The sequence below is a fragment of the Thunnus albacares genome, chromosome 21 (assembly GCF_914725855.1).
Source record: "Thunnus albacares chromosome 21, fThuAlb1.1, whole genome shotgun sequence".
Lineage (NCBI taxonomy): Eukaryota > Metazoa > Chordata > Actinopteri > Scombriformes > Scombridae > Thunnus > Thunnus albacares.
In genome coordinates, this window is record NC_058126.1 from 14,721,202 (window position 1) to 14,745,388 (window position 24,187).

The following is a 24,187-nucleotide window of genomic DNA, read 5'->3' on the forward strand; positions in this document are numbered from 1 at the left end:
CAGCTGTTTGCAGGATGCATAGCAATGAGTTTATGTGTCTATTTGTGGCTATGTAAGATTAATAATTGCAATATAATGATGGTAAAGCAAATTAAACTTTGTTTTAGTACACTTAGATTACATGTAAGGCTGTATTCACCACCAAATCTGGCAATGCGCCACCTTCCCGCAGGGTTGTGCAGAGGTTTGGGTCTGTTTATTTGTGCTTTGGAACATAACTGCTGTGAAACAATCAGAAAATGTTCTATTTCTCAGATTCACTCCTTTATTCTTGCTTCACTGCTGCTCCCTCTCTTCATTCACTCTCTAGCTTGCTTAACCACCGCTGCTGTCTCTGCCTCTGTCTCTCTCTGGCTCTCAGCTCCCTCGCATGCTCTCTGTTTCTCTCGTCTTTTTTTAAAATGAATCGGGAAGCCAACAACAAGTCCAATTGTACCTTTTTTTTAACGTTATCAAGCGTGTCGTAAATCCATTCCTCTGATTTTAGAATCCGAACCAGTGGCAGGCATTTAGAATACAGAAATAGCCGATCTTTTCGCTGATGGTCTCATTTGCTTATGTAGGTCATAGAGGCATCAGAGGCATCATGAGACTGTTCCATAACCACTTAAAAGTTCCTTGTAGTAACTTTAAATCTTCTGAATTCAACCTGCGTGTGAAGAGGAACAGAACTGTGTGTCTGTACTCCAGGGAGTGTGTAGACGCAGATATGAATCTTTGTGTCTTTGTGTGTGTGTAATTGTCCAGTATGCTGCTTCATTTAGGCAGTATAAAGGCCTGTGGTTGGGAGCCTGTGATGTATGGTGTAATCATGCTGTCTGATCAGCAGGCACTCCACTTGCTTCATCTATTGCAAGCTGTCGGGACTCCAGCCGAGGGTGAGGCCCTGCAACGGTGCTGGAGGAAACAGACGTGCAGTCTCCCTCTACCACTTTAAAGAGATTTATGCTCGACTATATCAAATTTCTAATAATTCCCTACTTTACCTATTGTCTGCATGTATGCACACATGCATGTTCAGTTGATGGAAACTACCAATTACAAAGCATCTTTGATCATAAGTCCCTAACACAGGGTAAAGCTTGTGTAACAAAATACCTTTGAAATTTACCAGAAACTATTTGACTCATTCTAATCTTTCTGTTCGATTATGATCACATTGTTTTTTGAATATCCATTAACTCTTACAAATTCTCTCGATTCTTTGTTATTGCTCCCCCCCACCCCCTCCTCTTCTTACTCATAATGCATCCCTAGCTATCAGAGAAGGTGGAAACTCTTTGAATTTCCTTTGCTTTTAATTTGCCTATATCCTTATTTGCTAAATGTCTTCTCTTAGGAGTTTTTCCTTGTTAGAGATTTTGATCTGCATCTGGAAACATTGCTGTTGCGGGCCTATAATGCCAGTTGACACACTGTATGTGATGTTCGACTATATAAATAAACATCACTTACTCCAACCACCAGCCAAATTCTGGCTAAAACAGCAAATTTGGCAGGTCACCAATCATCACCTGGAGGTCTTTTTTTCTTGGTGGCTTGTTGATAAAACAGCGCAAGTGCCTGATTACTCTGAGGATTTACCAGCGACTCTGACTTGCAGGCAGGAAAGAAAGTTGCCCGGTCTGTCAGCATCAAAGAACATCTCGTTTGAGATGATTTGGCGGAAACTGAAATAACGAGCATCTTAAAAACAAACAGTCTATTCTCCTGTCCAGCACGTCTGTTTTGAGTGCATGTTTGTATGCATCTGTGAGTGCATGCATTCTAAACAGGCCTAACTAATCATCCCAGGTCCCAACTCAGAAAACAGCCTCTAATCCACTTCCTTTGGAGACAAAGAAGCAGGGGAGTTACGCAAGGCCTGCGATTGATCGGCGGCACTAATGTGGAACGACCTCTGACATCTGGCTTCTAAAGCTGGATGGCTCCTCTTCAAATGCTCCTCTTCATCCGAACAAACACGAACATGCACAAACTAAAAAAGCAATCACAGTCATAGCACCCATGTAGACAAGCTCAAATTTATGTTAAGTGCAAAAATATGCATGCGCAGACCCACAAACTCAAAATGAAGGTTTCAATTTATACAGACATGAAAACGCAGGCGAAAATACACGTGCAAGGACAGAGATGCAAATGTCCATATCGTCAAGTTTGGGTTACACAATACTGTCAAGGTAACTGCAAAAACAAATACGTATTAGGTGTGTTGTTATGTCATTCCACTTAAAACCACAGAACACAAGCACTGCAGGACAAAGAGCTTGATTCCAGAATAAGCAAGAGTGCAAACTGTGGAGAGTCAAAAAGCACGGAAATAACTTCGACTTTACTATAATAAACAAGACCTCTCAGCTGAGGAACGCTGTCATTGTTGGTGAGAAGCAATTAGAGGTCCATGCCGAGCCACTTCAGTGGAGACCTCTGGGGTCAAGAGTGTTTTAAGCGCGCTGTTGATATACCTTTCACTCCTCTGAATGGCAGGAGGATGGGGGCAAACAAAAGCCGCTACTCTACAAACTTTTAAGTGCACTTTGCTCGACTCACGGAGAGAAGTCACAAGACGATGAAACAAAGTGAGTCCCAAGTTCTATTGAAGTCAGATCATTATTGAGAGCTTCACAAATAGATTTCTCAGAGAAATACATGTTGGGAAATAACCTGAGTGACCGGAAAAACAGACACGCCTGTATAGTGTAATACAATCACATTAAAATATAACTTTTGTGACAAAAATATTTAAATGCTGACATTATTACAAAGCTGATGATTCAGCTATATGACTTGACTATGACTATGACTCTGTGTAGAGTACTGCAATGTGCCTCATCAGTGGAAAAGGAACTCTCTTTTTTTAAAGGAATGGTTCAATATTTTAAACCATTCCACCTCCTTCTTGCTGAGATTTAGATGAGAAGATTGATACCACTCTCATATCTATATAAACTTGGAGCCAGCAGGCCATTAGCTTAGCTTAGCATAAAGACTGGAAGTGGGGGGGAAACTGCTAGTGTGGCTCTGTCCAAAAGGTAAAATATTCTGCCTCCCAGCACCGCTAAAGCTCACTCATGAACGCATATCTTGTTTGTTTAATCTGTACAAAAACGAAAAGTGTAAAATCAACAATTAGTGGTTTTACGGGAAGTTGTGTGCGGGACGATTTCTTTGTAGTGTGCGCTGACTTCCCAGAGTCTACCAGCACCTTAACACCAAAGCAAATCAAAAAAAAAGTACACTGCTCGCCCATGACTTTGCAGTAGTAGAAAAACAAAATCTGGTTTTAGTGCAATGTTTGCTTTCTTAAGGAGAAACATTCAAGATTAAACATTACTATCAAACCTTGTCTTGTTTTCTGGACATCTTTGTTTTAGCTTCAGCACCATGTCCAGAGAGATTTGGGCACAGAAAACCCCACAAAAGGGCTTTTTCATTATGTTATTATCCATCATTAAATTATCATCAAAACACTCGGGACTCTGTTTGCAGTTTGTGAAAGAGCTCATTCAGTAGAGAAAGAGTTTAAACTGGTGGAAGAATGCAGACCAGAGTGTTTCTTACAACAGCGGCTAGTGTGCAGATAATGAAGAGAACTGTTTGGATTCCAAACAAAGTGCCAGGTTAACACACCCTCCATCTCCCCATGCTGGGATTGTGCTGGCACACAACTGCTATCTCTGCCTAGCATTGAGAATTACATGAAATATGATCAATAATATCAAAATACAAAGAACAAAAGCAAGCAAGCAAAAAAAAAAAAAAAGAAAGATTATGCTGCATATTCAAATTTGCAATATGTTGTTCTGGCACTTGAGGGTATTTGATTTAAAGGTTTGCAAATGGGCTTGATTGTGGTGTAAAAACATCATCACTCAGTTTTGCCAAACAGACACAGTTGCAGGCATACGCACCGACACGCACACAGAGGGCCACCATGTAAGCAGAGAGACTGTGCGCCGAGCCAGCACAGCATTAACAGTCTGATTTATACCACCGACAAAACTTGTTTTCGAAGATCGCTATTCACACAAATATGCCGCAGAGCGCAGCTGGAAGCCATCATGCTGCCGCAAAAATCAAACGTGGTGGGATTAGCCTCCCCAAAATGTATTTTCTATTGCAAATCCCAGAGTAAACAGAGAGTAGAGAAATGAGACGATGACAAGAAGGTTGGAAACAAACTGTTAGAGTCTTTGAACGCTTGGACCAGATCAGGCGTTTGATGTTGATACAGAGAGATGAGAGTCAGCAATGAAGATGAGGAAAGGAGGAGGAAAAAGAAGAAGAAGGTGGAAAAAAAAAAGGAGAGAGAGAAGAAAAAAAAAAAGAGAGGGTAGAAACTGCCAGGCAGGGTACAAGGTGTAGTCGGCACTATTTGAAGTGGTTTTTTCTACACAGCCAAAGAAGGAAGCAGAGGGAGAGAAGAACAAACAACGTGAAAGTGTGAGAAATCCTGGGAACCGAACTGAATGGATATCAACACCAGCCACCCGCCAAGGATAGTGTTTTTATTAACATGGGATTTCCAACATTGAAGTTCTGATTCCAGCACAGCAAAGACCACAGGCCCTCCCCTCTTCTCTAAATCCATCTGCCAAGTTAAGCCAGTCATGGCTAGATAACATAACTCAGCTGATAGCTATCTCTGCTGTGTAATTGCGTACGGCTTTAGCAGGTGGACAGAACTGATAGATATAGTAGATACCATACGGCCCTTTCAGACATGTCCTGGGAATTTTATAGCACAGTATGCTGATCTCTGATTGCCATATGTGAGAGGAAATTAACATTTGCTAAAATGTTGCAATATCCTGTGTCACAATGCGTTAAGATCTGACCCGTATGAATGTGTAAATACTTTTTAACTTTTTATATCACACATGGGAGCGATCCCGTGGTGGCAAGTGCAGGCATCGCACTTTATATGCACCGCAACAGTACTAACTAATCTATCAGATTCTGCTTTATGCAGAGTTTTATTCCCACAATCAAAACTCTACAGGCGTAACTCCAAAACAAAAAGTGATTCTGTCATATTTTCCATTATTAAACTCACAACACAACCTCATGAGGGGTGTAATTTCAAATTCATGCTGAAAAGGTGCTACATTCACGATACCTGCCAGTTACTTAGGAATATGGCTTACTGTATTATGCACGGCAAAAAATAATGAGAGCTTGCTTAATGCATTGCGTCATATTGTTTTTTTTTTATGCATCTCAGTAAGGTTAACCTGCTCTATATACAGTATGAAATAAAAGATCAATCCAACTTATGAGCGGAACTTTTTTGAAAACATTTGGTCTCCCGAGCAGACATGATTTAAAATGAGGGTTTTCTGTTGTTAAACTAGCTACTGCACGTTGCTTTGAACGAGAGCATGATTTATAGCTCAAATGATATACAGATGTAAACAAATTAGGTCCACTCATCTCAAACTCATCATGAATCTGATCTGATTCTATCAGATTTATGTTTGGGCATGAGTGGACCTAATTTGTGATGCGCACATAGCAGGCTGAAAATCATTTCTGGATGGGAAGTAAAAAAAAAACAAAAAAACATCATCATCATCGTCATCTTTAAAAAAAAACAAAAAAAACATCATCATCATCGTCATCTTTAAAAAAACCCCCAAAAAAACAGGATGTGTAATCAATCCAAATTGCACACATGCCTGAACACTGGCCACTGATGTAAGTGGAGACGGGTTACACCTCTTTGCCGTCAGTGTCTGACAGATCATTCATTCGGAGTATTGGTCTGCAAATAAAACACAGCGTGTGATGACGCATACTAAAGCTGCTTTCACATGAAACTGGCTTTTCACACACACACACACTTCCTCTCTCTCTGTTAATTTCTGCTCACTTTCCTCATCCTATTGAACTGTTCTTTGACTCAACCACTAATCACTCTGCGAGCCCGCATTAAGACATATACAGAAACGGAGAGAGCTGCTCTGTTAAAATAATTTCCAATATCCAAGAAGAGTATTGAAATGCAAATAGCATCCAACAGGTGTGCAGGAATGAGAGAATAAATCAGCACTGAGGCGACCGGTTTGTCCAGGTGTGTTTCGTGGCTTCATTTGAGTCTGATGGGTGGAAAAAAAAATCATCAAATTTCCATCAATCATTGATCTTCCATTTAAAAATGTCTTGCTTGCTTCAAAAGGAGGTAACAGTTAATAATCTGAAGCGGTGGCAGTCTATTAAGTAATGTGATGGCAGAGTAAATGGGCAGCTGGTGACTGCAATGTCGGGATCAAACCCTTCAACATCTCCAAACTACACAAACAGCAAGAGATATTAGACATTTGTGAAGTAGTAATGGAAGCAATAAGGATGGAGGAAATGATTATGATGAAGGTGCAGAAAGACTGAAACATAACAATAATAAACCAGAGAAAGCAAAGAAAGAGAGAGAAGGCACAAAAAGAAAGAGGGGGAATCTGTTACGTGGCTCTTACTCAGTACTTCATCCTTGGTCCATGTGTTGTCTATTACCTCCTGCTTCTTTGTTTCTGCCCTACTTCCAGCGCTCATACCCGCCGTGCCAACAACACGCCAGCCAAATTAATAGGAAATACACACACACATACAAACACACTGGAATAAGTGCCAGCATCCTTGCTCCAAGTTGGCGTGAGTACAACACACTGTTGCTTATCCAGTCAGAGCTTCCACCAGAGGCTATTTTCCAATCAAATCAAAAGAAGGGGCTTAGCAGGTAGGCCCGGGCTTTTGTCTGTGGAGCTGGATGGATGAAACAGACACTATGAGAATGTCCTCAGTGCTTGCTTTAGTTGCTTTAATCCAGTTTTGGGTGGTCATTGTAATCCGCTCACTTGGATAACATAATTACAATACAAAAACAAAGTAACTAATCAGACCAGAAGATTATTATCAAATTACTACAAAAAAAAAAAAAAAAAAAAACCCATCTCACAGTGGATTTTACTTGTTTGTAGTTCGGTGTGGTCGACACAAAAGCCAGCCTGACACACAAAGCGGCACATGACGTGTCCAATGGAAAAGCAGACAAGTGCGCTTTTTGGCGAAAACATTTCAAATCTGTGTCGGTTTAGCCCGCAAAAACACATGAGAATACATAAGCCTTAAAAAGTCTGCCTAACATGGCTGTGTAGGCAACCAGAGGTTCTCATTACAAACCCACATGATACGAAACATCCCCTCAATGGAACACATATTGTCTGCATACTCGATTACAGCCTGAATTCTTTGCTTAAGCAACACACACATGGAAATATACAAATACACTAACGCTTGTGTGTCTATTTACTGACATAAATGCGAGTAAGGATGCATAGAAGAAAAATAAAGTCATATTTATGTAAAGTAGTTGTACAGTATGAGAACGACAAGGGTTTAAACTTCACACACGGGCTTATCCCGACTCTTCCATTCCACTAAACAGAACCTGCTGTGTCTGTATGTGTGTGTGTGTGTGTGTGTGTGTGTGTGTGTGTGCATATGTACAAGTGTGTTTGGGCTTGGCCAGGCAGCAGAGCTCTCTCAGGTTACACACACACAGGAAGGCTCAGAGCAATAACAAAGGCCTTTCAAAGGAACCCTCAGCAGGTTAAGATAAAATGTTTTCGCTCAAACTGATAAAAAGCATCTGCAGCTTAAATGAACAGGCGCTGGTATTAGTGGCGTGGTATGCACCGCAGATTGGCCGGCTGATTAAAACGGACACCAGGTTGTCTCTCTCTCTCTCGCACACAAAGAAAAAGACGCACACAGAGCGCTGAGAGTGTGTGTTCTGTGTGTGTGTGTTCTCTGTGTGTGTGTGTGTGTGTCCAGTCCGGTAATGACAGAAGCACCTGTGAGGTTTAGTTCCAGCTCTTAATCCATAGCTTGCCAATAATGTCCACAGTTCTACACTGTAGACTCTTCACTTGAGGCCACTTGTCCTGGAGGAGGCTCTCATCTCACTTTCATCTCTTCCTGGAAAGGCTTTTTCTACACAATGTTACATGTGCACAATAACCCCCCCCATCTCACATCACCTGTAACTGCTGTGTGTATGTTTGTGTATACAGCACACATGCTACATAATGTGTTTTGATACAGAAAGCTTGCATCTCTTCTGTGGAGAGGTTTCAAGTGATGTGTTAATGTGCAATTTTGTTTCTTTATAACCACACAAGTTGACCAAGACCACATGTGTATTTACAGCAGTGACCCAGAGGGAATAGAATCAGGGCATGAGTGTGTGTGGCAGGGGTTGTATTTATGCATGGTCACGCTCACATCTGTGCTGTCACTTTAGCGTGAGTACATACTGTATGACTGTACCACTGGGCGTCTAAAACTTTTTTTACCAACTTTAAATGATGACTTTTAAGACCTAATTGATGACAGTTAAAGTGAAACACGAGCCTACATTCCACCACTGAAATAAATGTGAAATTGGAAACAATTTATGTATCAAAATAGACGCTTCCATGATGGAAGTTCATGACTGAACTACTCTAAAGGAAAATTCCAGTTTTTTACAACTTGAGTCTTATTTTTTTAATGTTAGCCATGTTATGATATCATTATAACCAGCAAAGTAACTGCAGATTACTCTGATGTGTACATCTTGAAACATGGTGGTCAGACAGGCCATAAAGAAGAGGAACCAAGAGTGAGTGCATCAAAAATGTTGGTAATACTTGTATGTGTGCACAACTATAGAATTTTTAAAATTGTATTAGTTTATTTACCAGGGACTGTACAGGTAAACATTGTTACATACAGATAAGCAATGCAGTAGATGGAATATATATTACAGGGCATCTAGCTGAAGCTAATTTGCAGCCCCAGTCCCTGGTTAGGCTTTTAAAAAGAGATTCAATAGTATAGTAAGGAGTATATGTCAAAGTTGGACCAGTATGACAGTCTGCACAGAGTGATGGATGTTTACTATTGATAGTTTGGGTAATAATTTCACACTTTGCCTTTGCTTTGACCTTTAAATAAGTTTGGCTAAACTGTGAGATCATCTGACTGTTTCTATTTTTTGAGCTTTCTGACTTCCCAGATCTCAGCAATTAACTTGGTGAGCATGATTTTATTAAAACCAATAGGAAAGGATTGTAAAAACAATAAGTGTTGTTATTACTGCCCAGATCTATGAAAGAGCTCACTCACTAGAGAACCCAGGCTGCATGAAATTGGAACTTTCCCTTAAGATGCACGTTTTAACATTTTTCTGGATTTATAGATGTAGCATAGTAACATAGCAGCAGCACGTCCGCTCCTTTGTCTCTCACCTGGAAGCCCTGGATGCGAGCCAGGTAGTCCAGCTGCTGTGCGGGTTGCACCGAGACGCCGCAGGCCAGGGCCGAGTTCTTCCCTTTCATGGGCAGGGAGGCGTCGCCTGTGGGTGACTGGCCGTTTAGCAGCAGCTCCCTGGCCATGGTGGCTGTTGGGCTGGGTGAGGAGGCTGAGCCGCTGTAATATGGAGGGTGTCCTGGGGGCAGCGGGGCAGAGCAGGGCCCCATGTCTTTGGATGTCATGTAGTTGACGGAGCCACTGCTGCCGCCGGGGCCCGGAGCGCTGCCCCCCTGCTTCCTGCTGGCCTCCATCTCCTGGTAGACGTCGGGGCTGAGGTGGAGCAGACCCTTCTGGGCTGGAGGAGTCAAGGAGAAGGGGAGGGAAGAATGATTGTATGGATGGATGGGTGGAGGAGAAGAAGGTGAGGGTAGGAAATTGGGGAAAAGAGAAGAGAGAAAAAAAAAGGTTATCATGACTCTCATTTGCTGCTGAATTTATTTGCATACACATTCCTCTCTCCCTCTCACTACCACACAATGCCAGGGTGAGTTTGTGTATGCGTGTGTTCCTAACTGCCCGTTTGTGTGTGTACGAGCGTGTGTGTTGGCTCCCAAACTGGCATTCCATCATCGAACGTAGATGACAGTTTCATGTGGTTTGGCAGTTCCGAACACTATCAAAGCATCTGCTGGGAAACACACACACAGCCTCTGTCTTTCTCACTCTGTAACACAAACATCGAGACACAAACGGAGCATCTACCAATATCAACAGAGCAGTTATGATTTCATCTTTGATGAGAAACAGCACTGTCAGCCAACCAGCATCCAGCTTCACCTACACTGTCTCTTCGAACACAGACAATCGGATCTCGGAAGCTGTTTCAGTTTCAGAACAAGGTTCTTGTGAGAATATTTCAGTGGCTTAAGGAAACGTCCTGAGCGATTTGGATCGGAGAGGCTGAGGCACCTTTGTTGTCTGACCGGCTTTTATTTAACAGGACACAGCTCGATCCAGACATGCTGTGGTTCTAGCCAGCTGAGCGCAACAGCTCTCCAAGACTATGTTCCAATTCAGACCATTCGTTTATGTTGGCTTCCTGCACTCTGACATCACTGTCCCGAAATGGTCGTGACAGGTGGAAGGAGGAAACACCAGCGGGTTTAGGTTCAGTTCTTTCATCACTTTGTGGCTACGATGGAAGTGAGAGGAAAAGAATATGAGGCGTGAAAGACAAGAGAAGAGGAGATGTGAAGGGAGAGAAAGGATAAAAGAGAAGGATGAGTTGGGAGCCAGTTCAGATGGAAGAGGAGGTGGGGATGAGTGGATGTGAAAACCATGCAGAGCCTCCGAAGCCCAGCCAAGGTCACCAGAGACAGGAAGACCAGCTGTGTGTGTGTGCGTGTGTGTGTGTGTGTGTGTGTGTGTGTGTGTGTGTGTGTGTGTGTGTTCTTGTTTGTGTGCGTACGGACCAACAGCTGGGAGAAAGCACTGGACTGAGCGCATGACTGACAGGCCACTTCCTGTTTGAGTTAACATTACCATCACACATACACACACACACACACACACACACGCACGCACACACACATACACACATGCATACACAAAGACGGAGAGTTTTACGCACTTGTAGCTTACTCTAGACTAAGGGTTCTGGGAACCTGCAGACAACATTTCCCATTATGAACAATGAAGTTTGCTTTCCAGAGGAACAGAGAAGCTGAAGGAAACCGCAATAAAATTCAGGACTTATTACTCAAACTACAACAAACTGCCCCATGCCAGCAATGACACAACTGCTAGGATTTTTTTTCCCCCCTCCCAATCTTGATGACAACTTTAATCTGAATTTACACAAGTAAAACTCACAGGCCTGTGCATTCTGAATGTAGCATCATAAAAAAAGAAAGGTGTTAGCCAACATGACATCAGCTGTGGACAAAGAGTTTTGAGGGGGGAGGGGGTGAATGTAATCCATGTGAGTGTGTATGTTTGTCTGCTGAAGTGTGTGTGTGTGTGTGTGTGTGTGCGTGCGTGCATGTGAGGATGTTTGCGTGTGATCGAGTGCTTGAAGCTGGTGTCAGATGGCAACCGAGAGCGTGAGAGCAAGAAAGAGCAAGAGTGAGACAAAGGAGGAGAGACGGCGAGAGTGAATAAATAAGAGTGACGGAGTGTATTTGTGCGTGAGGACGTCGGACGGAGATTGTGAAATTGTGTACATGAAGTGGGAGCAAGTTGGAGAAAGAGGAGAGCAGCGGGGTGGGGGTGGGGGGTAGGGATGAGGGGGGGGGGAGCTGAGAAGTAGGGAATGAAAGAGTAAGGGAGAGAGTGTGTTTGCGGTGCTGGTTCCAGGCAGTTTCGGAGGGGTCCCACCCAGACTCGGCGTCCGGTGGGCCAGGGGAGCGCTGGAGGGAAGCCAGAGCCAAGCATGAGACTGATCGAAAACAGATAGGGCCGGAGCCCGCCGCTATAAATCACCACAGTGGAGCAAGACCTTCACATAGTTCACACATGCACACAATGCACAGACACACACACACACACGCGCACAGACACACACACACACACACAGCAGGAAATGAAATGTGGCAACTCGAGTGAAAAGCCCTGCTGCAATACCCATGGGAATAGAAGGGAGAAAAATCACTCTCTTCTTACTTCTTTTTCTTCTTCTTCTTCTTTTCTTTTACGCTCCCTTCCTGTCTCTAAGCCACCCTGTTTGTTGTAGCAATGCATCCCACAGCTCACACAGGGCAAAAGACAGAACCACACACACACACAGACACACAGACACACAGACACACACACACACACACACACACAATGAGTGCTTGTGGTTGCCTGAGGTGTGAGTGTGGAAGAGCAAGAACGGAAGGACAGAGCAATAAATGAGCAGCCTGTGACATATTTACCTAATTTTCTCCCACTTTGCCTTACATAATTCAGCAATGCTCTTTATGTGGAGTATGTAAAGTATGACGACCGACCACATTGAGAGAATTAACTCCCTTTTTGGACGTCAACAAACCACACCCTTTAAAGTTGTAATCCTTAAGAGTTTTCTATCAAAACCATTTGTTGTACTATTCATGGGCTGGAGTTTTCCAGAAAAAGTCATTCAGTATTTCTGTAAGTGAATCTCAGTGCCTGCCTTGACTATGCAAGATTCAAATTACATACTAAATGCGAGGAATTCACAGGAAATGATGTACCGCTGTAACGAGTAGATTAATCAATTAGTCAATCGACAGACAATTAGTTGGCAATTATTGTTGTTAATTGTTTAAGCAACTTTTTGAGCAAAACTGATAAACATTCAATGACTCCAGCTTCCCAAATGTGGATATTATCTGGTTTTCATACTCCTTTATGATAACAAACCGGTTATCTTTGGGTTTTTGACTATGGTCGGCATTTTCAGGAGTAACTATATGTTCTGGGAACTTGGGCTGGACATTCTTCACAATTTACTGGCATCTTACCAACCACATGAATAATCGGTAATGAAAATAATCATTTGCTGCAGCCCTGAAATGATGAATGCAGGTACTGGACATGATGTGGAAGATAAAAGAAGGTGCATACTCAATTTGATCATGACTTCAGTATTACTGTGCTAGTAATGCTGCTGACTGTCTTCTTTGTGTCATATTCACATTATCGAGGCAAAACAGCTTTTGCAACAGTATCGTGCTGATTTATGCATTGTGCTGCAAGGACTCATGCTGCGCCAAATTTGTAACTTTGACCCATGCTGCACTGACCTTTGTGAGCATGTTTCTGACAAAGTATCTGTTCTAAGGTATGTTTGCTGCCCCCAGTGGTTAATACAATTGCTTTTTCAAACACACCTTTGGGACCTGGATTATTAAAATACACATGCCATCACTACCATTAATCACAGGTGTCGTCTAATCGACCAGGAGTGAAAGCTTGAGGATTGTAATCCTTGTAAAATTTTATTTAATAGTGAGAAGGAAGCTGTGAAAACAGCTCCTGTGATTTAAACACTTGTAAAGGCTGTCAAAAGCTGACTGGAAGAAGAAATTAGCTTTGAACTCTAATCATACACAAAGAGAACACATTCTCCGCTATGTTTGTCTTTCACAGCCAGAGTTTTCTCCATAAAACACACTTCAGCCCAAACTACAATTATCACTGTTTATCACATCAGAAATGTTACAAACATGCTTATGCCAGATCTTATTTTTACTGAGTATGCTCCAATTCTGTGAACTGATTTAGTTATTCCCACTTCTATTCAATAAACTGCATAGTCAATCAAAACAACGGACAAACCAGAAACATCTTCCATTCAACAATCATACACACACACACACACACACACACACACACACACACACACACACAGAGAGAGAGAGAGAGAGAGAGAGAGAGAGAGAGAGAGAAAACTGGGACCAGCTGTATGTGTTTGAATGAGTTGTAAATGGTGTTTATGCAATAAAAATTATTCAGACATTAGCGTCATGTGAGTGTTGTGCGGTTTGGGGAACTTTAAAGACCTAATTAGCAGATAGTTAAGCCTCATGCTGAGTGTGAGATAAACTATGAGTGGGAATGGCACCGTACCAAGGGCCCGCTCCAAACCAACAATAGGAGTAATCACCAAATAAGAAAGACTTCGTTTCCCAGCGGGCTCTGCGCTGGAGGTATTGGGCAATGCCTGGAATTTGGACTACCATAGAAACCACAACCACCAAAACAGTTTATATGAAAGAGCAATCATTTAGCCATAAACATAATTTAGACAATATATCTTTCAACAAATTGGACCGAATCACAGAAACGGATGCTATATAAGTTGTGGCGGCGGTTCAGTTCTCGTCTGAATACTGTATATGGAATTCGTACCAACAATGAGCAAACACAACAATTCTTCAGTGATCAGTCTTACTAGTCTGCTTTGTACTTTTCAACATGAGAAAGCTGAAACATCACATTCATTCCTCTCTCCAGACTGTAGCTGGATAGCCCGTGTCAGAGCACCGCAGCGCTGCCAAATGCCTCCATTAGATCCGAGTGACGACAGCACATTCAAATCTAATAAGGCTATCTGTTTGTTTTCCACTCTGCTGCTCAACATCGCACAGACTATTCATTTGTCCCCTAAACTGCTGTTTCTCAAGCTGCTGGCATTCACTTTGCTGGCATCCAGAGTGAAACTTCTTGCAGTGTGTCCTTTTATCAAGCTGGGACATCACTAGAAATTAAACCCAGATATTATAATGTACGTAAATCTGCTTAAGCAACACCACACTATGAATTCCTTGCATAACTTATTTCACCTGTAATAAATTAACTTCCTCCTTAGCTCCCACACTATGCGGAATAAACGGAAAAATAACTGCACTGCCAGACTCTGGAGACCAGGAAAAACAACTGAAAATAGAAAGTGAAGTCTTGAAATAGAGTTTTGACTTGAGTGAGCGGAAGGCTTTTTCTTTGTTTTTATTTTGATTACAGACAAGACAGCCAACTTCACAACAGATACAGCTGATACAGACCAGCTGTTTCCTACGAAATCGCATCCTGACGCTTCTCAGTGAAGGGTCCTTCGAGCTCTACCTCCCTCTGCGAAATGAAACAACCCTTAAGGCCATCGCATTCCCATGTAAATTCAGACATAAATCTTGTCATGAAAGTATTTTGTATTTGTCTACAGATGAAACTATCCATAAGTGGAGGATTTTTTCCAAATGAGGTGATGACTACAGCATCTGTCTTTTCCCTGTCTCTGCATTTGTTTCAGATCTGGTTCTAGATTAGGCAGAGACAAATGGATGGAAACTTTCGCTAATTCTATAGTTCTGCATTAAAGGACAGGTTCACGATTTTTCAAGCCTGTCCTAAAACATAATCGTTCCTCCTGTTCATATTGACCATTAGAAGATCCCTTCCATGATGCATTTACAATGTAAGTGATGGGGACCAAAATCCACAGTCTTCTGTGCAAAAATGTATTTAAAAGTTGATCTGCAGATAATATGAAGCTTCAGCCGTCCAAATTAGTCAAATCATGTAGACATCTTTCGACATCACATTATTTTTAGCGCCGAAGTTCCTCTTTTTGTTACTCAACTTCCACTGAAGCTCCAGATATCAGACATTTTTTGCACAATTATGGATTTTGGCCTCCATCACTTAGATTGAAAGTGCATTTTTGTTCTAAATTTAAAAACAAAAAATCAATGTGTGCATTTCACAAGAGCACAAACCACCTACACCTATCCATACTCTCAATGGAGAACTACTTGACACAGTGCAGCATTATAAACACTTAAGACTTTAGTGAGACAGCAGATTGTCTACAAAACTCATGTCGAACATCTTGCACAAAAACTAAAAATTCAGATTGGGTTTTTGTACCAGAACGGAGCTTGTTTCTCTTTTCAAAGCAGAGAACACATTATACAATGCATCATCCTGTCCACATTGGATTATGGAGAGATACTGTATGCTCATGCTGCTGCCACCACCCTTAAACCCCTGGACGCTATCTACCACAGCGCCGTTCAATTCATTACGGCACATAGCTATCACCTTCAACACTGTCGATTATATAAGATGGTTGGATGGTCGTCACTGGCGTCTAGAGGGCACCAGCATCCCTGTGTCTTCATTTTAAAGGCCTGCCGAGTTATTTAACATCTTTAGTTGAGCTCAGAGATAATAACCAGATCAGAACAGGCTGCCTTTAAAAGTTTGTCTGAAGTGGGAATGACTGGTTAGAGACGCTTGTTCCTCTTGAGGGACTTTAAAGTTTTACTAGATGCTATTCCTCAGAATGTTTGTGATTGTTTTAAATAGTCTGAGTGCGACTGACGATTGTTATGTGATTGTGATGTCAATGAACCATCTTGTTGTGATCCTGTGTGTATACATAACCTGGTCTAAGGTCTCTCTTGCAAAAGAGATCTTGGCCTCAATGAGATTTCCTGAGTAAATAAAGCCTAATAATAATGATAATAATTCGCTGGGGATCTTTTGACAGCCAGTATGAACAATAGGCATGATTACAGCCAGGAAAACCTCTGTCAGTGTTCATATGAACACCTGACTGTTGTTTTAAGACAGACTTGAAAAATTGTAAACCTGTCCTTGTTTGAACTAAACAAAAGAGCAACAACAGCTACGGAGATAGCATGTGTGGACCACAAGGACTGTAATTGGTCAGCGTGGGTTGTTTGTGTTTTCTCCAAGTTTCAGATGAGAGTAGATATTGATCAGAGCGAATACAACATGAAGCATTTATTTTTTCCTTTTCAGTAACACGCATCTAGCAAGGCAATCTCCACTGCAAACCTCTTGCTCATGCAAATGAAACGTTAATATGCACCACATGGAGGTAGTCTCATATTCAGTAATGAATATCGCTCGTATCACAAAGTGAATGAAACGTTGTAAGCGCAGTTACCATGGGGAATATGATTAAAGCGCTGTGCAGCTCAATCATGTATGGTTCATCCGTTAAATGTTGCGGTGGTGATATCAGTGGGTGAAATCTGACGCTTAACTACCGATCAAAACCTGCGACGTCGGCATCTGAGCAGGATTCCCATCAATCGCTTGTGCCAAGTATGAATCCACTTTTAGCTGCATGTTTATATGCAGTCGAAGGGACAAATGATTTAATAAAGGATCATCCTCTAAACTTGTGCCAAGCACAGATAAACTGCATCAACAGAAATGAACAGCAGTCACAAGCTGAGACTAACCAAAAGAGAAATGACAGAGATAAACAGTATGACGTACTACTTCTAACTGCTTAATATGAGCCTCCTTTGTAGCGCACAGTATGTAATATACATTATATTTTTTATAATCTAGGTCTTTATCTTATTTTGTCTACAGCTGGTATGTAGAAGAGACGGAAAGCTTAGCAAGATACTGTCTGTAGTGTATTGTTTGCTGTGCAATCATCAAATCTTCACATATATTCTCATATCATATCATCATACATCCTGCGTGCATGTGCTTTTTGTCTCTGTGTGTGTAGGATTATGGGCATGTGTGTGTGTGTGTGTGTGTGTGTGTGCTCCTGTGTGCTTGTGTGTTAATCCTGAGTGAAAGGCTATGTTTTTTGCACAGGAAGGCAGTGGGGGGACTCCCCGGAGGGCCTCAGTGTGCCGGCCCTGTAAGCCGGTGTGAATGAGCCTGAATTCGCAGGCTCTCCACGAGGACGCACGGCCGATTAAGCTGACAGTCAGAGGCCCATTGACCAGTCACAGAGATTAAACGCCGGGCCATCTCGCCGGCTAAAACCACCTGCGGGATTGGAGGGAGCGACGGAGAGACGGAGAGGAGGAGGAGGAAATGGAAAGAGACACAGGGAGACGTGCGGATACTCACTGTTACTTGTCGCTTCGGTAAAAGACGCCTTTTGTCCGTTCCAGCCTTTGTTGTCCATCTGTAGTGATGCAGAGAGAAGGAGAGAAGGGGGAGGTAAGAGAGATGTAGATTCTTGAACAGACAGCTTCTTCACGCATGTCAGACAAGTTCCTTCCTACTGTTTGGGCCACAAAGAGACGAGCGCTCACAGGAGGGGATGCTTAAGGAGCCTAGTGTCTGTCTAGGCCAGCTACTTAATTAGGGGGGGTTTGTCAATGTTTAGTACCCTAAAAAAGGCTCCTATTCAGTGTGTTACTTCTTCTGTGGTATGCCAGCCACAAACACACGTGTATGAAACAGAGAAACAAATCATTTCTGATGTGTGTGACAGCTGTGGAGATGACATGGCTGTAAACAGTCTCTTCACTCTTCTGTCTCTTCGCGCAGATCACCCACAATCCCACGGTGGGAATGTAGCGCTACAGAGCTCCCAAAGAAGGGGAGGCAGGGAAGGATGGAGAGGGACAGAGACATAGCGAGAAAGAGAGAGAGAGAGAGAGAGAGAGAGCGAGAGAGAGATCTAGAGAAAGACAGCCTATCCTACAAAACAGGAGCTTGGCAAACACCGTTTAATCGTTCCATAGAGGTCGGGGTTGTCTAAGGATCTAGAGAGAAGTAGGCCGTCCAACTAATTCTAATAGAGATGTTTTTAGAGTTGTCAAGCCAGTGCACAACCATGTATCAGCCGCTAACTCCATTCTGTCTAAATATTCTAGCTTGAGTATAACCAGAAAGGTCTCATCTACTGCTGGGAATTTGCCTGAGAACAGTGATACTAAATGCACTGCTTATATCCAATACAGAAGACCCCTCATTTATCTGAAAGATCAGAAATCAAAACATAGTAGTTTATGGGGTGAACAAAACAAACAAAAAAAAGGCTTTTCATTGTTTACACATGCAACATGAACATTTTCAGGGTGTAGTGGGTTCAATATTAAGTGCTTTTAGAGATTTGTCAGCGGTAACTCAACTACATAAAAGAACACACTGAATAATGTCAGAGCTTGACTATTTAGTATGAGGATGAAGGCAAAGGGAAACATTGCAAACTGGGCTGGAGAATAACTGGAGTCATTCTGATAAGAGCAATGCACCATCCTTTAGCTACACTATACGGTATCGTGATAGTAAAATATATACAGCGGCAAATATCTACCTAATGAGATGTCTGGGGAAGGATGAATATTCTACAGTGAGAGCAGTTATGTAACATCATCTCTATCTGAATTGGCTCCCTTGAGCTTAAAACCCAACGAGGTGAATAAAGATGATGGTGATCAATGATGGCTTGCAAAACACGTTCGGATCAGATGAGCTGAACAGGTTACATAACAGGTCGACCATGTCAGCAGCACAGGGACTCATGATAAATCGGAGAAGCACCTGAGCATCAGTATTCCTTGAATTCTGCACAGGGTTGTATAAAAGAGATTCTGTACAGAAAAAAAATAATAAGAGTGTCTTTATGTAATCCTTCAGCGTGCTGCTGTGTAAGTACCAATCGACCAACATCACCATCCCTAGAGCTCTGTTGCCAGTGTGGCTAGAATACCAATTGCAAGGCGTCCTATATAATAAATTCAGTGTGTGTGTGTGTGTGTCATTTGTAGGAAAAGGTACTTTCCTAGAAAAAATCATGGAAACAGTTTATGTGGGGCTAAAATAGTGCCCTACTTACTATACATTTATATTGTCAGTATACAACAATTATAAATTATAATGTAAATCTCATTTGTGAGATATAATAAAACATGAATTCATCTTAAAACCACCTCTGGTGTAATCTTACACATCCAGGCATCAGGGCTAGGGGAAACAATTTTGATAATCGATTAATATTTTAAGTCATTTAACAAGAAAAATGCCAAACATTCTTTGGTTTTGGCTTCTTAAATGTGAAACATCTCTACTTTTCTCAGTTTTACATCATTGTTAATCTAAACTTTTTTGGTTTTAGACTGTTTGTTGGCAAAACAAGCGATGTGAAGGTGTCACATTGGGCATTTTTCATTGTTTTCTGTTGTTGTTTAAACTCTAATGATAATGAAAAGAATTGTTAGATGCAGCCATATATTCTTTCCACAAGCACTGAAAAAGTAATTTAACACCCCCTGAAAATGTTTTTACTGACCTCCAGTGGTTTAACTTCTCACCTTGCTGCACTGATGTAGAAGCATACTCCAGAGCATGTCGATGCACTGTGACATCACTGTTGGATGTGGTTACAGGTACAAAAGAGCACCACACCCAACCACATCCATCAGTGATGCTCGGAGTGGTTAGGGGTGAAATAGACTTGACCTTCAATCAGAGCAGGTAGTGAAACACTTCTATTCAGCCTGGTGTTAAGTTACCTTTCCAGCACGTTTTCCTCAGTAGAGCTCTAGCAGCTTACATGCAAAAAGTTTAAAACTTGTGTCCACACTTACAGTAATCTGCCAATAAAATAAATGAACGGTTCCACATCCTAACAAAGCTGGAGGCATGTATATAAACTGGCTACAAAATATACAAGTGAACGATTTCATACCTCGGTGGCATTCTGAGGGACTGTGGAGGCCTTGTATCCCAGCTGCAGCAGCATGGCCTCGGCTGCGTTCCGCTTGGCCACCTTTTTGTTGGGTCCTGTTCCCGTGGCGACCTCGTTATTCACCTTCACCTACATGAGCATAGACGCCGAGGCGTGCACAGAAACACATGTAGATTAAGACATACAGACTGACAATATTTTCAGATTCACGACTGAGTATTATGGCTGCACTCTCAGGTGATAACGGATCACTTCATGTGTTAGTGAATACGGTATAAATGCACGTTTCTCATTGCGTTTCCTCTTCTTTTCACACTTCCATTCACTCTCGAGGATACTTTGCTTCGCTTTCTGGGCCGAGTCAGCCGTGCAATTTACATCGCACAAAAAAAGGATCCAAGTGAAGTGTTTGTTTTTCAGTGATCCCAAAACATTAAATCTGTCTACACAGAATGTAAGCAGATATTTCCAAGAGAATATCAGACGTCGTTATGTTATGCAAACAGACAATTACACTGTACAAATAACATTCTGGGAGCCAAAGCCTGTGAACAGCCAGGCCTCCGTGCACTTACTCAAAGTGGTCTGACATGCTCACTGAGTGCTCGTCTGAATGCATCAAGTCGGCTACACCATACAAAGAGAAGGAAAGCCTCAATAAATGGCTAAATTGCTTAAAATAAACACAATCGCTCTTTTTTAGTCAATTCTAAAAGATGATCAGCCCCTCAAAAGGCGTTTGACACAAGGTGGAGCCTTTTTTCTGTAACCGGTGATGGGTTCAAACAAAAGATGCAGAAAACAGAGACTCATTTGAGTCCCCGCTGCTTACCAAGGGAAACAATGTGGAAATTTTAGAAGAGTAAGTGGATTGCACAAAGGGAACACACATACACTCGCAAGGGCTTAATGTGTGTATCAAAGAGGCATGGAGAATAGATTTGAGGCTGAATTACTGCCCGATGCTAAGAGAAGCTCTGTTCTTATGAAAGAAGAGGATTATGTAAAGAGAGACAAAGAGTGAGAATTTGACTCGGAGACACGGAAAGACGGAGAGACTAATAAAAAGAAGGAGAGACAAGGAAAAAAGGGGAGAAACTGCAGTTAAAATGTTGAACATAAATTAAAACGGACTGGGGTACGCCAACTTTGCCAGTTGTTTGTCTCATACAAGAAACAGAGCTAAGGCTGACTGCTGTTGTTGGCTCCTGTAGATACACATTGATTGCAGCAACAACAATCAAAATGACAAGAAACAAACTAACTTTGTCCTCAGTTCAGTGTTTCCCATGTAGATCCAATAAATCTTCAACCTCAACATTTAAAAAGCTGATTGACATATTGTTCATAACTACAGTCCTGTCATTTTTCGCATATTTTCCCGTCTCTGACAGTGAGATTACAACGATAAAAACAACGAACAAGAACATTTTATTTATAGTCTTGTGATTCTGACCCATTCAAAATATTTACATGCATGCAATAACCTGATTACTGTGAGTAACTGGATTTCAGCCTGAGAGGACATGTGGTCGCTTAGAGGGAACTGCCCATTAAAGCATGAGTGTAAACACTTTAAATAGATAAAATAAATTACAAGTTCACATTTTTACTTTTTTTTTAATTAGGAAAGTTTATGCTTTGAGTGGTCATTAATGTATGTAGGCTTCTTAATCTTGTTATAACTGAATTATTTAGCATGTGCATGTGAGCGTACTGAGACTGGCAGAAATGGTAATGGAGAGCTGTAAAAGTTAAAGAGATAAAATAATTACGCAACGCCAGTTTCTATTAAAAACTAAGCAGATCTATTTTAAGGCTGACTAAAAGTAACATGTTGCTGCCAAATCTAAACCACCAATCGGCAGGTTTTCATAACCTGCAGACATAGCAATCTGTTTTCCTGTTATCTAGTAATGTGGCTTTTTATGCATCAGTTCAAACAGTCCAAATGACACTGAATAAGATTAAGTGTGGTATCTGATGAGGTTCCATACAAAGTCCTTGCTTCATTTACTGGATTAGTGATAAACAACAAATCATCCACAACTAGGTTAAAGATCATTCCTGCAGCAAGACTATGAAATTTTATTCTGTTAATGAATACTGTCTCCTTACCACAGCGCACATTCTGATATGCTTCTATAGTACACATGACTGTGTGTTTCTGTGTGTTTTCTTTATTTGCAACCAAAGCTTGAAATGGTGATTTAATAGCATAAAGTAGTTGGCTGCTCTATAGAGGAAAACAGGGCTGTAAAAATGGAAGTTCATCTATTCTGAGCTTTAACAGCCTGCTATAAATATAATGAATATTAAACAGAACTTTTCAGGAGGGAAAGGGGAGGATGAGAGAAAGAGGGAGAGAGAGACGGAGTTAGAGGGATCCTACCAGTGTGCAGAGGAGACTCTCTAATTAAATTACATATTATCCACACATAAGTGGAGAAAAGCAGTACACAACTGCACTGCCAACTTTGGTGGCTTGACAATACTACAAAAAAGTATATTGGTTGTATGCAGGATTGGGCTGGGACTACACGCATGACAGAAATAGGAAACCAGATCATAGTCCCAGGAGAAAACTAAGAAACTCGTGTTCCAGTGTAAAAAGGTTATATAATTATGCTGGCTGCCTTCGGCCAGACAGAGAGGATTTGTTCTTGGTCTGCCATTGGCTTGTTCTCCTTCTTCATCAAAAATACAATGTGTATATATGATTTTTGGGTTCAGGACCATCCAGAACAAGATTATAGCCTCTTTTCTACCAAAAGTTCCAGAGGAACTAATCTCAGGAACTAAACTTGGAACTAAAAGTCCCTGTTGTGCAATCCTGTTTGTGTTTCCACCTGCATCTGAGGACCCAAGTAGATCATGCAAATTGGATCCATGACGAACAAAAAAAAAAAAGACAGCGGTGCTTGAAATACAGTATTAACACATGAGGAAAAAACAACACAGATTTGTCCTGTTGTTCTTTGTTTGTACTGCTGCATGACTGATGTTTGAGTTTGATTTAATGAATGAATGAAAAGGAGGAATAATGGAAAAAGAAAAATGAAACTCAAGAACGCCTGTCTCCACAGTTAATCATCTGTTGCGTGTTTTATGGTTATTTATTTCTGCTTTAGAACATAAACGCCATGAAACAATCAGAAAATAATGTTTTATTTGTCTCATTAACTGGCTTTGCTTTCCTTACTGCCGCTCTCTCTCTTCATTCACTCTTGTACTCGCTCAACCGCCGTAGCTCTCTCTCTCGCTCGCCCACGCTTTCAACTTGTTCGCACTCTCGCTCTCTTGTTCTTTTCTTAAGATGAGTTGGGAAGATGACAACAACTTTATTTTTAACATTAACAAACTGTGAGAAGTGTCCTCCCCTCATCCTAATAAACCTATCCTTTGATTTATCTATTAGAGAAAGATTCAGCAGATGATCATTAACCTCCTTTTCTTCTTGGGTATATATAACCCCTATCCTTCGCTATCTTAATCCTTCTTAAATGAGACATCCAGTTTGTTGCAGCAGCATTTAATAAGAACCGTGCCAAAGGTGAAAAATGAAATGAAAAGAATATGAAACAAAACCAGTGTTTACCTGCATGATGAACTCCCGGCGTCGGGGCATCCCCCTCTCTGAAAGCAGCAGGTACTCGGGCTCCTTCTCCTTCTTGGCCTGCTGGATCTGGGCCAGACGGCTGATAGGGTTCATGCCCTGGCCATAGTCTGGTCCCGTCTGAGAGGTTGAGAGAGAGAGAGAGAGACACTATCAGTTCCAGTTATCACATTCATTTATGGTATTATCGCAATCATCAGTAGTCTACTGGGTTTAACTGAAAAGAGGAGAGTGTGTTTGTTTGTAATATACAGCACATGGGTGAACAAAATTAAATCAGATTCATCTGCAATTGATCAAGAAGCAGGAAATTATCAGTAGATCGATATCTCACT

At 41.6% G+C, this 24,187-nt stretch overlaps 1 protein-coding gene across 2 annotated transcripts in view; it reads right to left on the reverse strand.

Moving 5' to 3' along the window:
* Window positions 1–24,187, reverse strand: part of stau2 (staufen double-stranded RNA binding protein 2) — an 88,945-nt gene that overhangs the window by 28,913 nt on the left and 35,845 nt on the right. For both annotated transcript variants that reach the window (XM_044339607.1, XM_044339606.1), the window contains 4 exons: window positions 23,835–23,972; window positions 20,237–20,365; window positions 17,665–17,722; window positions 9,288–9,646 (listed from right to left, as the gene is read on the reverse strand). In XM_044339607.1, the coding sequence (XP_044195542.1) occupies window positions 9,288–9,646; window positions 17,665–17,722; window positions 20,237–20,365; window positions 23,835–23,972 (684 nt within the window). The remainder of the gene's footprint in view (window positions 1–9,287; window positions 9,647–17,664; window positions 17,723–20,236; window positions 20,366–23,834; window positions 23,973–24,187) is intronic.